Source organism: Salvelinus fontinalis, chromosome 6, assembly GCF_029448725.1.
Source record: "Salvelinus fontinalis isolate EN_2023a chromosome 6, ASM2944872v1, whole genome shotgun sequence".
NCBI lineage: Eukaryota > Metazoa > Chordata > Actinopteri > Salmoniformes > Salmonidae > Salvelinus > Salvelinus fontinalis.
Window position 1 is genome coordinate 54322643 of NC_074670.1, and position 22458 is coordinate 54345100.

The window sequence follows — 22458 nt, forward strand, 5'->3', positions numbered from 1 at the left end:
ATTGGGCTATCATAACAGTAGAATAATGCAATACATCTCTGGAGTGACTTGTGACAGGCCTACTATAACTGTCATAAAACTGTTATGAGAATAAATCATTGAATCATGCACTCATCAACAGGAACTCTTACAGCTGGTAGTAATTGTCATGGAATGTTATGACACAAGCATTGCTTTTCTAACCACAGCATAATGCGTACATCATGTCAGAGTCAAACCGTATAGCGTGTTCCAAACATGGTGACTTAGTTGTGTCTTGTGACATCACCCTCTCATTCATTCACTAGTAAATAACCATATCCTCTATATATAAACAAAGTATGTGGACACCCCTTCAAATTTGTGGATTCGGCTATTTCAGCCACAGCCTTTCCTGACAGGTGTATAAAATCGAACACACAGGCATACAATCTCCGTAGACAAATATTGGCAGTAGAATGGCCTTACTGAAGAGCTCAGTGCCACCTTTCCAACAAGTCAGTTCTTGAAATTGCTGCCCTGGTCAACTGTAACTGCTGTTATTGTGAAGTGGAAACGTCTAGGAGCAACAACGTCTCAGCCGCAAAGTGGTAGGCCACACAAGCTCACAGAACAGAACCTCCTCGGCTGCAACACTCACACAATTTGCTTCCAAATTGCCTCTGGAAGCAACATCAGCACAAAAACTGTTTGTCGGGAGCTTCATGACATGGGTTTCCATGGCCAAGCAGCCGCACACAAGCCTAAGATCACCATGGGCAATGCCAAGCGTTGGCTCGAGTGGTGTAAAACTCAACGTCATTGGACTATGGAGGAGTGGAAATGCAGTTGGATCACAGTGGAAATTCTCTGGCATCTGGCAGTCCGACGAACAAATCTGGGTTTGGCGGGTGCCAGGAGGACACTACTTGCCCCAATGTATAGTGACAACCGTAATGTTTGGTGGAGGAGGAATAATGGTCTGGAGTCATTTTACATGGTTTGGGCTAGGTCCATTAGTTCCAGTGAAGGGAAATCTTAACGCTACAGCATATAATGACATTCTAGACGATTCTGTGCTTCCAACTTTGTGGCAACAGTTTGGACAAGGCCCTTTCCTGTTTAAGCATGACAATACTCCCATGCACAAAGCGAGGTCCACACAGGAATGATTTGTCAATATTGGTGTGGAAGAACTTGACTGGCCTGCACAGAGCCCTGACCTCAACCTCATCAAACACCTTTGGGATGAATTGGAACACCGACTGCGAGCCAGGCCTAAATGCCCAACATCAATGCCCGACCTCACTAATGCTCTTGTGCCTGAATGGAAGCAAGTCCCTGCAGCAATGTTCCAACATCTAGTGGAAAACCTTCCCAGAAGAGTGGAAGCTGTTATAGCAGCGAAGGGGGGACCAACTCCATATTAATGCCTATGATTTTGGAATGAAATGTTCGACGAGCAAGTGTCCAAATTCTTTTGGTCATGTAGTGTATATACTAAAGGGTTCTCCTGTCTGTCATAATTCCATGGTCCCAGTGATGGGTGATTATCTTAGGAATTTGCCACCCAATATATAATGATGATGTGTCAACACAACACCTTACTTCTGACCTACATGTAGCAATAGTCTCACTCCGAGCCATAAATATATGACTCTGGTCCCAGTAAAATGATTTTTGTATTTCATTAGCTGCTGCTAAAGCAGCAACTAATCTTCCTGGGGTCGACACAAAACATGACAATAAAGAACATTAATAGACAAGAACAGGACAGAACTACATACATTTAAAATATGACATACACTTTCAGTGCTTAGTTCCCCTGACGTGAACAGAGACATTTCTCATGAATCATGTGGAGTTTTACCGAAGTTCGCTCCTAGCTCAGTTCCCCTGACGTGAACAGAGCCGCATACAGTGAGTGTACAAAACATTAAGAACACCTTCCTAATATTGAGGTTACCTCTGCCTTTTGTCCTCAGAACATCCTCAATTCGTCAGGGCTTGGACTCTACAAGGTGTCCAAAGTTTTCCACAGGGATGCTGACCCATGTTGACATCAATGCTTCCACAGTTGTATCAAGTTGGCTGGATGTCCTTTGGGTGTTGGACCATTCTTGATACACACGGGAAACTGTTGAGCGTGAAAAACCCAGCAACATTGCAGTTCTAGACACAAACTGGTGCGCCTGGTAGCTATTACCAGACCCTGTTCAAAGGCACTTAAATATTTTGTCTTGCCCATTCACCCTTTGAATGGCACACATACACAATCCATGTATCAATTGTCCAGAGGCTTAAAAATCCTTCTTTAACCTGTCTCCTCCCCAATCATCTAAACTTATTGAAGTGGATTTAACAGGTGACATCAATAAGGGATCATAGCTTTTACCTGGATTCACCTGGTCAGTATATCTCATGAAAAGAGCAGGTGTTCATAATGTTTTGTCCACTCAGTGTAGGTCCTAAATTCCTATAGCTGTCATGTCTATTGGGGGGCACAGGTGCACGTGCCCCATCAGATTTGTACTGGAAATCTGTTTTTGTTTCTTTGTTTTTTCTCTCTGTAATACTACTAGCAATTTAGCAATTTTATGAAGTTGGATTTAGCTAGCCCAGATAGGTTCCCAATCACCCAACCTCATAACCAGCTACCAAGAAGCCATTTCATGCTATCAATTGCTTGCATTTCTAAAGTCTACCAACTTTGTCGCCGACATGCCAACTCAGACAATTAGACAAGCTAGGTACTCTAACTTGATTGATAGCCTGAAATGGCTTATTGGTAGCTGGTTATGATGTTGGGAGATTGGGAACCTATCTGGGCTAGCTAAAGCCAACCTCATTAAACTCAATGTATGGAATAAGAAACATTCCTTTAAATGTTTTACCCAGATTTTAGCAGAGATGCATATTTGTTTAATTTAAAAAATAACTACCAGTCAGGAGGACAGATAGATCAGAGGTATGCTTAGATGTGCAGAAAAATAGACATATCTTTTATTTTACAAGGAATTAAAGCATAATGATTATGGCTCTAGATTGCAGGAAAAATCATACGGTAAGTTCTGCCGACGAACGAATAATTACACATGTAAAAGACGGTAATGAGTGATGATGAGTCACTCAACCTCTCTCTGTATGTGTACTAAGCACAACCAGAGGATCAATACAATGTTATTACTTTGATTTGATTAATTTGGTCTCAGTGAATAATTGTCTTTATGATACAATATCATTTAATAGTTGAATGTAATTGGACTTGAGAAAACAGAGGGCATTGTCCCATGGGTCAGGAGAGGATATGCTGAGTAGTCACATGCACACAACTCATTCTACTGGCTGGGTGGGTATAAGATATACACTGCTCAAAAAAATAAAGGGAACACTTAAACAACACAATGTAACTCCAAGTCAATCACACTTCTGTGAAATCAAACTGTCCACTTAGGAAGCAATACTGATTGACAATAAATTTCACATGCTGTTGTGCAAATGGAATAGACAACAGGTGGAAATTATAGGCAATTAGCAAGACACCCCCAATAAAGGAGTGGTTCTGCAGGTGGTGACCACAGACCACTTCTCAGTTCCTATGCTTCCTGGCTGATGCTTCCAAAGGCGGAGGTAGCAGTCCTGCTGCTGGGTTGTTGCCCTCCTATGGCCTCCTCCACGTCTCCTGATGTACTGGCCTGTCTCCTGGTAGCGCCTCTATGCTCTGGACACTACGCTGACAGACACAACAAATCTTCTTGCCACAGCTCGCATTGATGTGCCATCCTGGATGAGCTGCACTACCTGAGCCACTTGTGTGGGTCGTAGACTCCGTCTCATTCTACCACTAGAGTGAAAGCACCGCCAGCATTCAAAAGTGACCAAAACATCAGCCAGGAAGCATAGGAACTGAGAAGTGGTCTGTGGTCACCACCTGCAGAACCACTCCTTTATTGGGGGTGTCTTGCTAATTGCCTATAATTCCCACCTTTTGTCTATTCCATTTGCACAACAGCATGTGAACTTTATTGTCAATCAGTGTTGCTTCCTAAGTGGACAGTTTGATTTCACAGAAGTGTGATTGACTTGGAGTTATATTGTGTTGTTTAAGTGTTCCCTTTATTTTTTTGAGCAGTGTATTTAGGCAGGCCTCACATTCATTTTCAATTCAAAAGCACTCCCCACATCTTTGCATATCTACAGTAGGCCTGCCGCCTATATGAGGCAAGGCTGAAGTGGACATACTGCTTGTTCGGCTGGGTACATTGGTGTTCCTGAATTCAACAATGCTGCATTTAATATGGTTGCCTTTCAAAACACATAGTGGTTATTTCTATTTGAATTGTTCATATTGTTAATATACAAAAAGTCTATTCATAATCAGTGCACAATGTTTTAGACACCTGGAAAGAGACGCATCTGTTATCAGTTGCTATTAGCTGAACTTTGGATTGACCGATAAGGTTACTACAAATCTTATCAGGGATTGTGGTTTGTACAACCTGTCAAACAGGCTTTTATGTAATACAAATCACATTCATCTCTATTTTGTATTACTTGTGGTATAATGATCATAAATTGACAGGTTGATGTCTATATAACATCTATCCCAGTAATAAAAGATGTCTGTTAACCAATCAAAAAGGCTGCTCATAGGTTTATCAGTAATAACTTTTTTATGCATTTTACTTACACTATAGAATAAGGTTTAACAGGTGCAGAGTATTGCAGACACTAAAGACACGGGCAACATAATGCATATATTTAGTACCTAAACAGAAGCAAAGCTGGGGTTTTGGCCATCTTATCCAGCTGTTCAGTGAGAGTAACTTATAATTGTGGGCCAAATCTGAGTCTAAGAAGAGCATGAAAAGGAACCTTCTGTTGAAACTGGTGAACGTTTGTGTGCAAGTATTTGCTGTTTATCCCAGAGAAAATCAACACCATAAGGTAATTTCCATTGTAATAGCAAGTATAGCCAAGTCATCACTACTAAGGGAAACTGGGAAAGAATAAATAAATAAATCCTCCAGTGTCAACCTTTTGGGTGACCCAACCAAATTCACATAGAAATGTGAATATAGATTTGTTATTATCATTGAACGCAAGTCTAAGTAGTGGTATATCTGTTCTATATGCACTATTTAGATGTTTCCCTTCTTAAGTTTAGGTTTTGCTCTTTTACTCTTGGTTTTGTACAATATGTTACAATATGTTTGGTTATGGTGACGATATTTTACAGTGGTTTAGATGGTGCAATGGTTCTCTACACTATACTTGCTTGTTTTGTCACATAAACTGAAATTAGGCAAACTATTAGAATTTTAGCAACCAGGAAATGGCAGAGACATTTCTGCATAATGCACCTTTAATGGTTTGTTACAATTTCCTCTTGGGTTATGGCATCCTAAGACTCTAGGCTAATACCTCCCTGAATGGCAATGAATGATAGATTCCATTACATGTTCCAAGTAAGTAAATGTCAAGTAATGACATGTTTATTACAGTTGTAGAAATAAATTGAGGGGGAAAACTCCAAAACGGTGGGATTATTTTACACATTATTTCAAAGCATGTAGCGAATTTCATGGAACAATACTATTTGAAATAGAATAGCCTGATCTGGCAGGTTGCAGGTATAGCTGGACTTTGTTGTCCTCGTGCATTCCTGACGTCACCAGGCATATGTTGCATACTGCGAAGAGACCAGAATTGTCAGCAGTTGAGTGGAAGAAGCTGAAGCATTATAGGTATGTTATGGAAATATTTAAACTTTTCTAGTAGACCTACTTTATTCATATATTAATGTGTATGTCACTTTAAAACGTGCTCATATTTTTGTTGATTCAAACTTCAATTAAATTTCACATAAAAGGGGAGTGTTTTGTGAAACTTGCTCTGGGATAACCACTGTTGACAGTAGTAACGCTTACACGGTCCACATTCTCAGTCAGTGTGACATGCTTTTAGGTCGTTAGTTTCGCAGGGGCTGTAATTGTTAAACGATTTCTGTTTGTACTTATCTCCAGCGTTTCCTAGTTTCCACTGGTGTTTACTGGCAAACGGACGTCATTTGCATTGGAACTTCAAACACGGAGTGTTCTAATTTAGTGCCTAGGCTACGTTACAAAAACGACTTCTGTGGCTGAGAGCTCTTTTTGGAGGGAACATGGCTTCAAATGGGATAGAAAGTATGCAGTTAGCGGAGGATCAGATCAAAATTCTGGAGGAGAATTTCACCAGAGTCAGCAAGCATCCGGATGAGTCGACACTCATGTTAATCGCAGCTGAAAGCGGACTAACCGAGGAAGAGACAGCGGTGAGTGTTCACTGTTCAATTATGTTCTCGATGTTGTTTTAGGCCTAATGATAAGGTTACGCTCTCTAGGAACATCTACTTTTTCTATGAAGGATATAATGTTGCGAGGAAAGAAACTTTGCTGAGGGCGGATAGGCTGGAAGCGCCCTATAATGATTGACACCACACACTATTGCCAATACTCTAAATTAAGTTAATATTGCAAATTGAAAATCAACAACAATGTCAACAATCAAATGGCTACCTTATTTATCGTGAACAGAAAAAGCAATTCAGAGAGTTACACATATTTGGGAACCTATAGGCTATAATGTTGTTGCAGTGTGCTTTCCAATTAGTTTTTTCTTCTTTTTTTCCGCGCACCATTGAACAAATAGGCTACTATGTAGCAAGCCAATTTTCCAGAGACAATTGGTATTTCACTGAATAGGCGTAATGGGCCGCAGATGAGAGTGGTCAGCAGAATGATTGTTGTTTTGATGAGATATTATCGACCTCTATTATGCTACCGAAATATCTAGCCTTTATTTTTGTTTTTTAGTGGGAACAATGTAAACAGAGAATAGCGTGAGACGGACAGCGCTGACTCTGCGGGCGTCCACGCCTCTTTGCGCGCCTCATTCGGCTCGTATGCCATGGCAGTGCCACTGTCCCCGAAATAACACGATGAAGACATTTTTAAATAGAGCATTTACCATCATCACAGAGATTCCAAACATTCTAATAACAAATACGAACACCAGTGGTCCTAATAATGTCGGGTCACATAACAGTGTTGCCAGTTGGATCAGCTTTGGATTCAGTGAAAACATAAATTGTATTAAGTCAATATTTGTTGTTTGACTTTACTCTTGATTATGCAATAACCAAGCCATTGAGTAATCATTTGGCATGACAGAAACGGGTATAAAGTGTCATGGTAGGGCCTATCCTATATTTGAAGTTATACAGACATCTCTATCTAATAGTATTCCTCTTATGTAGAGGCTAGTTATTCTAATTCAGTATTTAAGCCGTTTTATATCCTTGTTGTAATACACAGTGTTGTTTATTGTCCTTTTTACATAGCCTAATGTAGTTGATGGAGAAACAATATGTTCCGTTTCAGGATTCACAATTACACCGTTGGTGTTGTTTTGGAGGAAGACATGTGAGCTGGGTTCATTTTATAGGAAAGTTTCAGGTACTGTGAGCAGATTTTGTCCCACATATTATTTGCATTAACAAATGAAGGATTATCAAGTACAGATCATGGCAGCCAGTATGACACGTTTCTCAAAAGGTTCTCCCTCTCTCCTCTGCAAACCGTTTTGGCATGCTCACTCCACTGCTGTTGTGACTGCGTGTTTCCATTGTGAGTGCACAAAGATGGGAGATGCCCAGCCAACTTGACTGGACAAATGTGGTTCTGGGTGAAGTGAGTACTTGGTCCTCTGACTTCATTTACAGCGGATCTTTTTAACCACCTACTGTTGGAACATGAATTGGAACATGGCGCTGGCTGTTTAATAGTCATTACAGTACCTTAAGGGAAGGGCACACCCTGTTACCACTCCCTCACCTGCATAACGAGCATTTACAACATGTTTCTACCTCTTTACAAAGTATTTTATACCAGTGGCTCCCATCCCAACCTTTGTTGAACCGTGACACACCTTGATGGGACATACTATTCTGCAGCACACCTAAAATGTCCCTGTTAATTTATTAAGTGGTATAATGACCTCTATCTCATCTGATCCATACTGCAAATCATCTATTTTCTGTAAGCAATGTTTTTTATAGATTAAATAGGCTTAATTTGAAATATTTTCCTTACACATGATGGTTAATTTGTGTGTACCCCTTTAGGAGCATCTTGTGAATCTGTGCCAGAAAGTAGTTCCAAAATAGGTATTTCGTTTTGAATGGTTTGGGCTATAGTCCAGCTGTTTTCTGCATTGTAAAGGTGTAAACACGGACACAAAGCCATGCTCAGTTTCTTCAGCAGAGGTTGTGGTATAGCTAAGCCCAAAATCATATATTAATAAATATAAGTATCTGGCTAAACCTAATCAGACTTGCCTATGCTAATGGTTTTCACAGACCAAATAAAATGATACACGTGATTTTGGTCATGATGCGCGCCCATCAAATGATACAAATGTATAAACAGCCTGAGTGCACTGGACTTCAAACAAAGATACAGATGTAACCATGGATGCAGTTTTATCATTGGAATGTGATACAAAATCTGTTACGGTGTGCTTTAGGACCATGTAGAGCGGTTGGGTAGGCTGTTTGGAGTGTTTGTCCGTCTCAAAAAATAAATAAATAAATACATATATAATAATAATTAGGACCCCCCCACTGCTAAAACCAAAGTTGCGCCCCTGGATGTAACCATGTGCCATTTAATGTATTATCTGACCGGCACAAGTGCTCCCAAGTCAAAAAAAATTATCAAGATTCGGAAAAGTTTCGCGGCACACCTGACGGTGTCACGTTCCTGACCTGTTTTACTTTGTTTTGTATTCATTTTAGTTGGTCAGGGCGTGAGTTGGGTGGGTTTGTCTATGTGTTGTATTTCTATGTGGGGTTTTGTGTTCGGCCTGGTATGATTCTCAATTAGAGACAGGTGTGTATTGTTTGTCTCTAATTGAGAGTCATACAAAGGCAGCCAGGGTTTCACTGGTGTTTTGTGGGTGTTTGTTCCTGTGTCCACACAGGACAGTTGAAGGTTAGTCACGTTTGTTGTTTTGTAGTTTTTGTAGTGTCTTGTTTTGCTGTGTTCATTAAAAGATGGCTTATTTCCCTCAATCCGCATCTTGGTCCTATCCATGCTCCTCCTCGTTTGAGGAGGAGAACAACATTGACTACCTTTACAGAAACACCCACCACAACAGGACCAAGCGGATTGAGGAGAGAGAGAAAGAACTAAAGCAATGGAGAGAAGAGGAATGGAGTTGGGAGCAAATTTTCAATGGAGAAGGACCCTGGGCTAAGGTGGGAGAGAATCGCCGCTCTCGGGAGGAGAAGAAGGCAGCCACAGCCCAGGAGCGCAGGTATGAGGGTACGCGGCTAGCACGGAAGCCCGAGAGGCTCACCCAAAAATTTCTTGGGGGGGGCTAAAGGGGAGTGTGGCGAAGCCGGGTTGGATACCTGAGCCAACTCCCCGGGCTTGCCGTGGAGTAAGAGGGCGTCGTACTGGTCAGACACCGTGTTATGCGGTGAAGCGCACGGTGTCCCCAGTACGCGTGCTTAGCCCAGTGCGGGCTATTCCACCTTGCCGCACTGGGAGGGCTAGGTTGGGCATCGAGCCGGATGCCATGAAGCCGGCCCAACGTATCTGGCCTCCAGTACGTCTCCTCGGGCCGGCGTACATGGCACCAGCCTTACAGGTGGTGTCCCCGGTTCGCCTGCATAGCCCAGTGCGGGCTATTCCACCTCGCCGCACTGGCAGGGCTACGGGGTCCATTCAACCTGGTAAGGTTGGGGAGGCTCGGTGCTCAAGAGCACGTGTCCTCCTTCACGGTCCGGTATATCCGGCGCCACCTTCCCACCCCAGCTCAGTACCACCAGTGCCTACACCACGCACCAGGCTTCCAGTGCATCTCCAGAGCCCTGTTCCTCTTCCACGTACTCTCCCTATGGTGCGTGTCTCCAGCCCGGTGCCTCCAGTTCCGGCACCACGCACCAAGCCTCCTGTGCGTCTCCAGAGCCCTGGACGCACTGTTCCTTCTCCCCGCACTCGCCCTGAGGTGCGTGCCCTCAGCCCGGTACCTCCAGTTCCGGTACCACGCACCAGGCCTAGAGTGCGCCACGAGAGTCCAGTGTGCCCTGTTCCTGTTCCCCGCACTCGCCCTGAGGTGCGTGCCCTCAGCCCGGTACCTCCAGTTCCGGTACCACGCACCAGGCCTATAGTGCGTCTCAGCCGGCCAGAGTCTGCCGTCTGCCCAGCGGTGCCTGAACGGCCCGTCTGCCCAGCTCCGTCTGAGCCATCTGTCTGCCCAGCGCCGTCTGAGCCATCTGTCTGCCCAGCGCCGTCTGAGCCATCTGTCTGCCCAGCGCCGTCTGAGCCATCTGTCTGCCCAGCGCCGTCTGAGCCATCTGTCTGCCCAGCGCCGTCTGAGCCATCTGTCTGCCCAGCGCCGTCTGAGCCATCTGTCTGCCCAGCGCCGTCTGAGCCATCTGTCTGCCCAGCGCCGTCTGAGCCATCTGTCTGCCCAGCGCCGTCTGAGCCATCTGTCTGCCCAGCGCAGTCTGAGCCATCTGTCTGCCCAGCGCCATCTGAGTCATCCGTCTGCCACGAGCCAGTAGAGCCGCCCGTCTGTCCCGAGCCAGTAGAGCCGTCCGTCAGTCAGGAGCCGCTAGAGCCGTCCGTCAGTCAGGAGCTGCCAGAGACGCCCGCCAGTCAGGAGCTGCCAGAGACGCCCGCCAGTCAGGAGCTGCCAGAGACGCCCGCCAGTCAGGAGCTGCCAGAGACGCCCGCCAGTCAGGAGCTGCCAGAGACGCCCGCCAGTCAGGAGCTGCCAGAGACGCCCGCCAGTCAGGAGCTGCCAGAGACGCCCGCCAGTCAGGAGCTGCCAGAGACGCCCGCCAGTCAGGAGCTGCCAGAGACGCCCGCCAGTCAGGAGCTGCCAGAGACGCCCGCCAGTCAGGAGCTGCCCGACAGTCCGGAGCTGCCCTACAGTCCGGAGCTGCCCTACAGTCCGGAGCTGCCGTACAGTCCGGAGCTGCCCTACAGTCCGGAGCTGCCACTCAGCCCGGACCTGCCGGAGTCCCTCAGCCAGGACCTGCCGGAGTCCCTCAGCCAGGACCTGCCGGAGTCCCTCAGCCAGGACCTGCCGCCCCTTATCCCGGTGCTGGTCCTTATCCCGGTGCTGGTCCTTATCCCGGTGCTGCCCCTTGTCCCGGTGCTGCCCCTTGTCCCGGTGCTGCCCCTTGTCCCGGTGCTGCCCCTTGTCCCGGTGCTGACCCTTGTCCCGGTGCTGACCCTTGTCCCGGTGCTGCCCCTTATCCCGGTGCTGCCCCTTCATTTAGGTGGGGTTAGTGGGAGGGTGGTCATTGGGAGGGGGATAAAGAAGCGGGGATTGATTATGGTGGGGTGGGGACCTCGTCCACCGCCAGAGCCGCCACCGTGGACAGACGCCCACCCAGACCCTCCCCTAGACTTTGTGCTGGTGCGCCCGGAGTTCGCACCTTAAGGGGGGGGTTCTGTCACGTTCCTGACCTGTTTTACTTTGTTTTGTATTCATTTTAGTTGGTCAGGGCGTGAGTTGGGTGGGTTTGTCTATGTGTTGTATTTCTATGTGGGGTTTTGTGTTCGGCCTGGTATGATTCTCAATTAGAGACAGGTGTGTATTGTTTGTCTCTAATTGAGAGTCATACAAAGGCAGCCAGGGTTTCACTGGTGTTTTGTGGGTGTTTGTTCCTGTGTCCACACAGGACAGTTGAAGGTTAGTCACGTTTGTTGTTTTGTAGTTTTTGTAGTGTCTTGTTTTGCTGTGTTCATTAAAAGATGGCTTATTTCCCTCAATCCGCATCTTGGTCCTATCCATGCTCCTCCTCGTTTGAGGAGGAGAACAACATTGACTACCTTTACAGACGGGGTTACCACCACTTCCGAATTCGCCCCCATTCATTTTCAACAGGAGCATGCGGAGCAATGCACAGGGGATTGTGGGAAGATGTGAACCCTGGTAGTGGAGAGATAGAAAAAGTTTAGCTCTGGTCTACTTTATGCAACTTGCACGCTGCCGTTAACCAATCAGGTGAGGAGCAAATGTTTGCTAGAAAATCTTCCATTCATGAAACATAGTTCCACCTGTCATTAGTTCTGGGCAACACAACCAAAAAACATGGAGATAACAGCAATGGAAGAGGGTGAAAGGATTCCTACTCCAGCTGTCAGAAAAGGGAGTAGGTGTACTAGTTAGAAAGCACAGGTTGTCGGATGACATTATGAACATATTCCCCCTAAAGAGGAAAACTATCAAGACAGACCGAGAGATAATAGCTATCTAATTAATAAAATGATGCGAAAGCCTGTCTGCAGATGAAGAGGTCCCAGTGAATGTCCCAAGAGACCCTGGCACATCCTTGTATGCTACGGGTTGTATGTGTACTTATGTTAGCAAATGTTATATCCAACAATACAGTTAATTCACACTCAATGTAGTCTACAAACTTAATACAGCTGGAGCAGGCCAATCCTTCTCCTGAAGGTATGCTGGGTGTTCAGGCTTCTGTCCCAGCCCAGCACTAACACACCCGATTCAACTTAGAAAACCTAATAAGTTGATAATAATGAGTATTATTGCTGGGCTGGAATAGAAGTCTGCTCATCCAGTAGAGTAGGAAGTGGAGCAAGGTTGGCCACCTCTGGTATGTTTATTCACCCGAAATGATGCTTTAGTAATAATAACCTACTTACTAAAATGTCTAACATTTACAAACAAGTTAGATTATTTATTTTAAAAAGAAAATATATATTTGGATTCATTCAATGTTGATTCATTGAAGTGAAGTGTTTCAACTGGTTTTAATTGTTAACTTAAAAACATTAGATGAACTAGGGTCGATGTTCATTCATCACAGATCACAATTCTACAATAAAAAGGTGTGAAAGGAATCTGTCTCTAATTTGTCTCAGGATATCAGCCATGTGAACCCATTTTGCATCTTATTATAGTGGCATGCATCACCAATGCAGCCATAGGCCTTCAGTATGAGGGCATAACTGGCCTAATGGGCATATGCAATTAATGTGCCCCATGTCAATGTACATATGAAGCAGAGAATAGCTAAACTCACACATCATTTGCATATCGATGAGCTAGCTATATATTCTCAATTTAAAATGATAGACCTACAGTTGAAGTCAGAAGTTTACATACACCTTAGCCAAATACATTTAAACTCAGTTTTTCACAATTCCTGACATTTAATCCAAGGAAAAATTCACTGTCTTAGGTCAGTTAGGATCACCATTTTATTTTAAGAATGTGAAATGTCAGAATAATAGTAGATAGAATGATTGATTTCAGCTTTTATCTTTCATCACATTCCCAGTGGGTCAGAAGTTTACATACACTCAATTAGTATTTGGTAGCATTGCCTTTAAATTGTTTAACTTGGGTCAAACGTTTCGGGTAGCCTTCCACAAGCTTCCCACAATAAGTTGGGTGAATTTTGGCCTATTCCTCCTGACAGAGCTGGTGTAACTGAGTCAGGTTTGTAGGCCTCCTTGCCCACACATGCATTTTCAGTTCTGCCCACAAATATAGGATTGAGGTCAGGGCTTTGTGATGGCCACTCCAATACCTTGACTTTGTTGTCCTTAAGCCATTTTGCCACAACTTTGGAAGAATGCTTGGGGTCACTGTCCATTTGGAAGACCCATTTGAAACCAAGCTTTAACTTCCTGACTGATGTCTTGAAATGTTGCTTCAATATAACCACATCATTGTCCATCATCATGATGCCATCTATTTTGTGAAGTGCACCAGTCCCTCCTGCAGCAAAGCACCCCCACAACATGATGCTGCCACCCCCGTGCTTCACGGTTGGGATGGTGTTCTTCGGCTTGCAAGCCTCCCCCTTTAACCTCCAAACATAATGATGGTCTTTATGGCCAAGCAGTTCTATTTTTGTTTCATCAGACCAGAGGATATTTCTCCAAAAAGAACGATCTTTGTCCCCATGTGCAGTTGCAAACCGTAGTCTGGCTTTTTTATGGCTGTTTTGGAGCAGTGGCTTCTTCCTTCCTCGTTTTACTGTGGATATAGATACTTTTGTACCGGTTTCCTCCAGCATCTTCACAAGGTCCTTTGCTGTTGTTCTGGGATTGATTTGCACTTTTCGCACCAAAGTATGTTCATCTCTAGGAGACAGAACGTGTCTCCTTCCTGAGCGGTATGACGGCTGCGTGGACCCGTGGTGTTTATACTTGCGTACTATTGTTTGTACAGATGAAAGTGGTACCTTCAGACGTTTGGAAATTGCTCCCAAGGATGAACCAGACTTGTGGAGGTCTACAATTATTTTGCTGAGGTCTTGGCTGATTTCTTTTGGTATTGCCATGATGTCAAGCAAAAAGGCACTGAGTTTGAACGTAGGCCTTGAAATACATCCACAGGTACACCTCCAATTGACTCAAATGATGTCAATTAGCCTATCAGAAGCTTCTAAAGCCATGACATCATTTTCTGGAATTTTCCAAGCTGTTTAAAGGCACAGTCAACTTAGTGTATGTAATGTGTAATGTAATGTGTATGTTAGTGTATGTAATGTGAATTCTAAGTGAAATAATCTGTCTGTAAACAATTGTTGGAAAAATTACTTGTGTCATGCACAAAGTAGATGTCCTAACTGACTTGCCAAAACTATAGTTTGTTAACAAGAAATTTGTGGAGTGGTTGAAAAACATTTTTTAATGACTCCAACCTAAGTGTATGTAAACTTCAACTGTATATAGAGCCCTTATTGCATGGAACTTCCTTCCATCTTGCATTTCTCAAATAAACAGCAAACCTTTGTTTCAAAAAAACAAATAAAGAAACATCCCGTGGAACAGTGCCTCTCCCCTATTTGACCTAGATAGTTTGTGTGTATGCATAGATATGTATCAATGTATTATGTTTCATGTTTTGTGTGGACCCCAGGAAGAGTAGTTGCTTCTTTTGCAACAGCTAATGGGGATCCTAATAAAATAACAAAATACCAAATACTGTGAGACAACTATTTTGTGTAAAAAAAAAAAGCAACAAATGATTTATGCACATCAACTGTTGATATTTTTTCCATTTATTTGACTCTTTATCTAAACAGATGCATTAAATATTTGTGAATTATTCTAAATGTGCTATGTGTAATACATAGCATAATAAAGTATGGGTGTGAGACAAGGCAAAACAGTGAAATCCAGAGATTAAATGCTTTAGAAAATAAACAAAAGAACAAAATTGAAAGCTGAAAAAAATATATATTTTAATGTCTACTGAAAGGTAGAAATGACGTTGCCTCGAGCAGCACCGCAGCTATTGCGTCTAGCGAGATGCAAGACTACGCTCACACACATGGCACGGATTGTATTCACGCTGTTACAACGTGGGAGCAACGGGACCAAAACAGCAGAGTAGTGTACCTTCGCGCTTCAACTCTCTTAGTTGTCGTGGAAATTGACCCACTATGGTGTTTACTTCGTGCGTCTACATCATATTGCTGAGCATACCTTTAAGGTTGGGGTTGGGTTTAAAATCAGATTGTATGACTTTCTGGCTGTGCCTCCTGTACATGAGTAATCTCAATAAATGCCAACCTGCAACCTCATTGCCCTCATTGACCTGCAACCTCATTGCCCTGAAAAACACCAAGGGGAAATTGCTTAGGAATATTAATGTAATTATGAGTTCGTTCAGTGTTTAACCTACCATTACTTCTCCCAGGTCAGTTTACAGATTCTGTGACTAACGCTCCAATAATAGTACTATTTGGAACTAATACCTGGTGGAACAATAGCAACAATGTCGTGGTGTGACGTCACCTGTCTCTGACACCTGTCTTGGGCTCTTTTTGTTTGTTCCAGAAATGGTTCAGGCTACGCAACGCACGGTGGAGACAGGCAGAGGGCCTTCCAGCTCAACTGGGATCAGTGAAAGACTGAAATTGGAGTGGTGAAGGAAACCTCCCCCTCACCCCGTTGCTTCTCTGACTGATCTGCCACGCCCTTACCGACCAACTCCCAGGACACATCAACCACTCATACCTTCCTTCCATCATTCTCTCTCCTTTGTATCTAAGCTATTTTCATTTAGTTAATGTGTGAAGTGTAATGCGAGTCAATGTTTTTTGCCAATATAATTGGCATGTTTACATATAATAATAAATAAACAAACATATATTATAAATGATGTAGACTGCTTTCGTGCTGCATGTTATCAGTATGAGGGGCCTTCTGAACTTAATGAGGAAGTACTGTAGGGTACAATGGCGGAAAGGTTTGGAGGGGGGGACTTTGTTGTAAGCCTTTGTTTTGTGCATCTCTCAGCAGGGAGCGGGATAACATTGGGCTTTCATGGGACTATAAAACATGTGAGGCAGCGCTCATGTTATGACACATTCAACAGGAATCAGCTGGCCCTGTAACAGGGACTTGGGGTCGATGGCTAATTTGAAGGGAAAGGCTTTAGACGTAAGCTGGGATCAGAGCAACCGACTGCCAGCAGGTGATGCCACCTACCTGTCGGTTCAGTTGTCCCTGTTTCTAGGATGTCAGACAACAAGTAAAGGAAAGAGAGGGAGACAGAAACCACTGGGCACACACTGGTTGAATCAACGTTGTTTCAACGTCATGTCAATGAAATGACGTTGAATTGACGTCTGTGCCCAGTGGGAAGGGAGTGATATCCTGCCAAAGAACCCAGGAAAATGATGGACTGATCGTGGGAACTGCCTACATAACAGGCCTGATACCAACTCATCAGGTACCTACTTCTGGTCCTAATACAACTTCCCCCTCTCTGACAGTCTGTCTGTTTGACAGTGTGTGTCGTGACAGATAGCTGTTTGGCCTGGCTGGCACACACTGCACACATACACACTGTTTTTGTTCAGCTGACTGTGAAAAAAAGAGTTCCACCCACAGAGGAAAAACAAGTGTGTTTATTTAGAGTTGAACACACCAAATGCAGAACATGAAGTTCTATTAGTCGTATGTACGGGTTACACATGGTACACACCTTCCAACTAAGTGCTTACTTGTAGGTTCCTTCTGGACAATGCAACAACAATAAGAAATCATAAAATATAAGAATACGAACATAAAGTAAATTGCTCAGTAGAGTAAGTATAATACTGTATAAGTATAATACAGGAAAGCACAATTTATAGTCCAGTATTTACACATGTTTGTGGAAGGGGGGATTGGGGGGGCAATTGTTTAAATTGTGCAGTATTTAGCAATCATAATTAGAATCTGGTAGCAGCAATTATAATGTATGAATGTATACTGAACAAAAATATAAACACATGCAACAATTTCAAAGATTTTATTGAGTTACAGTTCATATAAGACGTGGATGTCGATTATGGCAGCCCCCCGTATTCTCTGATTCAGAGGGGTTGGGTTAAATGCGGAAGACACGTTTCAGTTGAATGCATTCAGTTGGACAACTGACTAGGTATCCCCCTTTATAAGGAAATCAGTCAATTTATATAAATAAATTAGACTCTAATCTCTGGATTTCACATGAATGGTAATACAGATATGCATCTGTTGGTCACAGATACCTTTATAAAAAAGGTAGGGGCGTGGATCAGAAAATGTGTCAGTATCTGGTTTTACCACCACTTTCCTCATGCAGCGCTATACATCTCCTTCGCATAGAGTTGATCAGGCTGTTGATTGTGGTCTGTGAAATGTTGTCCCACTCCTATTCAATGGCTGTGTGAAGTTGCTGGATATTGGCGGGAACTGGAACACGCTTACACGTTGTACATGTTGATCCAGAGCATCCCAAACATACTCAATGTGTGACGTTTCTGGTGAGTATGCAGGCCCTGGAAGAACTGGGACGTTTTTCAGGAATTGTGTACAGATCCTTGCGATATGGGGCCAGTGCATTATCATGCTGAAACATGAGGTGATGGCGGCAGATGAATGGCATGACAATGAGCCTCAGGATCTCGTCACAGTATATCTGTGCATTCAAATTGCCATCAATAAAATGCAATTGTGTTCGTCAATAGCTTATGCCTGCCCATACCATAACCCCACCATGGGGCACTCTGTTCACAACGTTGAGATCAGCAACCTGCTCACCCACATCACGCCATGCACTGGAGGTACTGCCAAATTCTCTGAAACAACATTGGAGGCGGCTTATGGTAGAGAAATTAACATTACATTCTCTGGCAACAGCTCTGGTGAACATTCCTGCAGTCAGCATACCAATTGCACACTCCCTCAAAACTTGAGACATCTGTGGCATTGTGTTGTGTGACAAAACTGCTCATTTTAGAGTGACCCTTTATTGTCCCCAGCACAAGGTCCACCTATGTAATGATAATGCTGTTTAATCAAAATGCAAATTAATTACTTACAAAATCATACAATGTGATTTTCTGGATTTTTGATTTTAGATTCAGTCGCCCACAGTTGAAGTGTACTTATGATAAAAATTACAGACCTCTACATGCTTTGTAAGTAGGAAAACCTGTAAAATCGGCAGTGTATCAAATACTTGTTCTCCCCACTGTATGTGTGTGTGTGAGTGTGTGCGTGAGTGAGTGAGTGAGTGCATGTGTGATAAGGTGTGGAGAATCAGAGCAGGTGTCAGTCCAGTTCAAGTGTTCAGCAGTCTGATGGCTTGTAGATAGAAACTGTTTCTGAGCCTGTTGGTATCAGACCTCATGCTCCAATACCGTCTGCCCAACGATAAGGGAGTGAACAGCTTGTAGATGGGGTGTGATGATGCTGCGGGCCTTCCTCAGGCACCGTTTCGAGTAGATGTCCTTGAGGGCCTTGGGGTCGTGGATGGGGTAATTCCCATACCAGGTCGTGATACAACCGGTTAGGATGCTCTCAATGGTGCAGTGGTAGTATTTGGAGAGGACCCGGCATTGCATGCCTAATTTATTCAGTCGCCTTATATATAGACGCTGTTGCGCCCTCTTGACAAGAGTGGTGATGTTTTTGGTCCATGTCAAGTCCTCGTGATGTGGCTGCCAAGGAACTTAAAACTGCTGACACTCTACTGCAGTCTCGTTAATGTGAATCGGGGCATGTTCCCTCCTTTGCTTCCTGAAGTCAACAATCAACTCCTTTGTTTTGCTGACGTTAAGGGAGAGGTTGATGTCCTGGTGTATCGGAACATAAGTTGGTCATAGTCATGTGATGAGGTAGCCACGCCTGTTACTGCCCTCGGCCCAAGAGGGAATTTCCTCTTGGTCTAATAAGTTGGTTGCTTCCGTAGGAGACCCGGGTTCACAATGCCAGTTCACTGTACCGCCTCCCTATAGGCTGACTCGTTATTGTTGGACGACACCAGCAAACATGATGGAGTTGGTGTCATGCAAAGCCACACAGTTGTGGGAGTACAGCAGAGGGCTGACGACACACCCCTGGGGGGCCCCTGTTTTAAGAGTCAGTGTGGAGGAGGTGTTGTTGCATTCCTCACAGCCTGTGGTCTGCCCATCAGGAAGCTCCAGCTGAAAGCATACATTGTCCCTTCTTGCACGTCACTATTAAATCATATGATTTGTGTTGCAGCTGAAAAAAACATTAGCAAAACCATAAAGAAATGGACAATTAAAAAAAATGATACCTCACCGCTCCTTTATTGATAGGTACCGGTATCAGAAAGATAATGCTATATTGCTTTTGACGTCATTTCCGAACTACAATTCAATGGAATGAAAGGCTTGCTGGAGTGGTTGTTAGCATGCTATAAGAGGTCCACGAGGTGTGTATGGAAGTTGAATGGGCCCTGGTATTGTCTGTTGCTAAGGAGACTTAGCAGGCCTGTGTGGAATCTGTCACCCCGGGACTGGTGAGAGTCAGAGCCGGGAAGATTCACTGGTCCAGCTGGTCCTAGGAACTGACTCCAGAACTTTCCAAACTGCAACTCTGTCCAAACCGCACTTTCCAGGACTCGAGAAGCTGCTAGACTAATACGGTTCACATGTGCATCAATGTATGAGCGAAGATAGTTCTCACAAGGATTTTTGTTGTTGATATTCACTTGACTTGAATTTCAACAAAAGATGCAATTGAGGACGTCTTGGTTTGTTCTTATTGCTGGAATAAGAGGAAATGTGCGTTGAGGATGCAGCACATATTTTGCCAACGCACTATAAAAAAGGTTAACAACTCGCAGTGCAACATGAATACTGCCCTTGTCACAGACATTATGTTGAACGCATGCTAGCTATATATGCTAGCTACATATGCTAGCTACATTTCTTTGATCAGAGGGTTTTTGCATGCAGCTTTTGAATAGTCAAGGATGATATGACAACATCTAACAAGGCCGATAAGACACAGATTGGAGCATGGAATTTGTTTGCATACTTAGCAATTGAGGCAATGAATAGTTGATAGGAAAAAGATTTGTGCAGACTGAACTTCATTGAACTTCAAAAGGGTTAATCGGCAAGTTGTTAAAGTAGCTAGTTTCACTCAATAGTGATCTTCATTCATGTGTTTATAATGTGAGATATTTACACACACAACTGTTCATTACCAATTACGAAATCAGTTATGAAATCCCTATAAAGTACCCATGCACCCTTTATAAACCCTTTATAAACGTGTAGCCTAATGCGTAGTTTAAAATAGTGTTGCAGTTATCTGCCAAAACCAGATCAGTCGCACTAATACTCTGCAAGTGTAAGCATCCCATCTAGCCGGCGGGATCCAGACTGAGACAGCCTCCCCACTCACAGCCTATCAGTGTCAGAGTCAGCTGCCACAAACAGACAGATAACCAGCAGCAAAGTTCGGAGGTCCTCTCTAGGAACAGGTGCACCATAGGAACTGAGTCAACTAGCGGGAGGCACCGACAGAGAGATTACACACCCCTCCTTTCTCCTTTGCCTCCTCCACCTTCCACTAACCCTCTTTACCTTACAGTCCCAGGTCACGATCATTGGTGGCTTATCCCAGATTAGGTCCCAGTTGGACGCTTGGATCTGCTTTGAAGTCTAGCCTCTGCGATCCGTACGCCTCTCCACTGGGGCCCTACACCCATGGCGGCTACACCAACCCTCCCGCACCGTTCTAAATACACATGACCCTTTTGAAAGCCATTGTGTCCACCTTTACATAATGCTCCATGCGCCTGTAGTTGAACCAGGATTACGGTGGATTTCAAAGCGCGCTCACGGCACCCTTTGTAAATGATACAGTGGTCATATAGCGAGGGTTGGCTGGGAGGCTGACTCTTTAGAAGGAATTTGAAGCTCCTGGGGCGAGAATGTTATTTTTGAATCAATGTATGTGATTTCACTTTCTCAAGGAAAACACATGAGGAATCTTTACAACATGTGGTTATGATATAAACAGAGAACCCAAAATGATTGAAATGTAGAAACACATGTGAATCCTTTTATCATACCTTTGCTCTCCTTTCAAAAGACGATAACACATTCTTTTGGAACGGGGGCTACTGGATCTTGGAAGTAGTAAAGTAAAGAAAACAACCCCAATGGACAGAAAGGAGACAGTTTGGTTTGGCCGTTTGCTAAAGACAATGTAATGTAATGCTTCGATTTCGTTCGAAAGAGCTCCAAGCACACGTCTTATTGCACATGATTGCAAAACCAGTGGGGGACAAAGAGGGGCCAGTTTTACCATCTCAGCCCTGGCGCCAAACAGATTTTAAAAAGCAGAGACCCTTTGAGTCTGTACCCATTTATTTTGCTTTTCGCAGCGGCCATTTTCCCTTGTCCATTGCGCACCAACATGGACCTTGACGGAGAAGCAAGCACATAAAGATGGCAGGTCTCTCAGAAGAATGTAGTCCTTATTAAGTCCCTTTGGAGCTGATAGAGGTTGAAGGCGTGAGGTCGCTGTAGCCTGCCGGCCTCCCCTTGACACCTGTTGAGAACGCATGTTTCAGAGAGTCCTTTCAAAGGATCTAGAAAACTTCTATGAAAGCATACCCTTTTTTTTACGTTGCATCTTTCTCCAAATGATCGAGAAGAAAATAAATCTCACATCACAACAATATTGAGGCAATGTTACGCATTGGTGTGATGCATCGTTCTAGGTCTAGGAGCTGAACTGTTTCCCAGCATGTTGTGTGGGTGTCAGTAAAGGCGATGTGCTCACTGGCCAAATGGAGTCTTCTGGACATTTGACTGTCCCTCAACTTGGTTAGCAAGAGCTGGTTCAGGAGTGGTCTGGACAGTTTTGGCAGCACAGGATGTATGTCTCCACTTTCTTCAACAAGAAAAGGGTACACCCTAAGAACCCTTTTAGGTTCTAGATAGCACCTTGTTTTCTAAGAGTGTACCTTTCATTCTAGGCACTTACTGTACCTCCCTGTTGCTTTTGAAGTTGAGGTGGTTCCCTTTGGGATTAGCTAGCTGTAGTAGATGTGGAGTGGTCTCAGCAGTGTTCACTCTGGGGTCTATGTGCTAGATAGGGCAGATTTACTCATACCATAAAGTGTGAGGAGGCCTGTGGAACCACAGAGATT

At 44.0% G+C, this 22458-nt stretch overlaps 1 protein-coding gene across 1 annotated transcript; it reads left to right on the forward strand.

Moving 5' to 3' along the window:
- Window positions 1-5847: 5847 nt before the first annotated feature.
- LOC129858151 (homeodomain-only protein-like) lies at window positions 5848-16164 on the forward strand. The gene is made up of 2 exons (XM_055927156.1): window positions 5848-6274; window positions 15843-16164. Exons 1-2 carry the CDS (start codon window positions 6125-6127, stop codon window positions 15918-15920), a joined length of 228 nt encoding a protein of 75 aa, XP_055783131.1. The 5' UTR covers window positions 5848-6124; the 3' UTR covers window positions 15921-16164.
- The last annotated feature ends 6294 nt before the right edge of the window (window positions 16165-22458 follow it).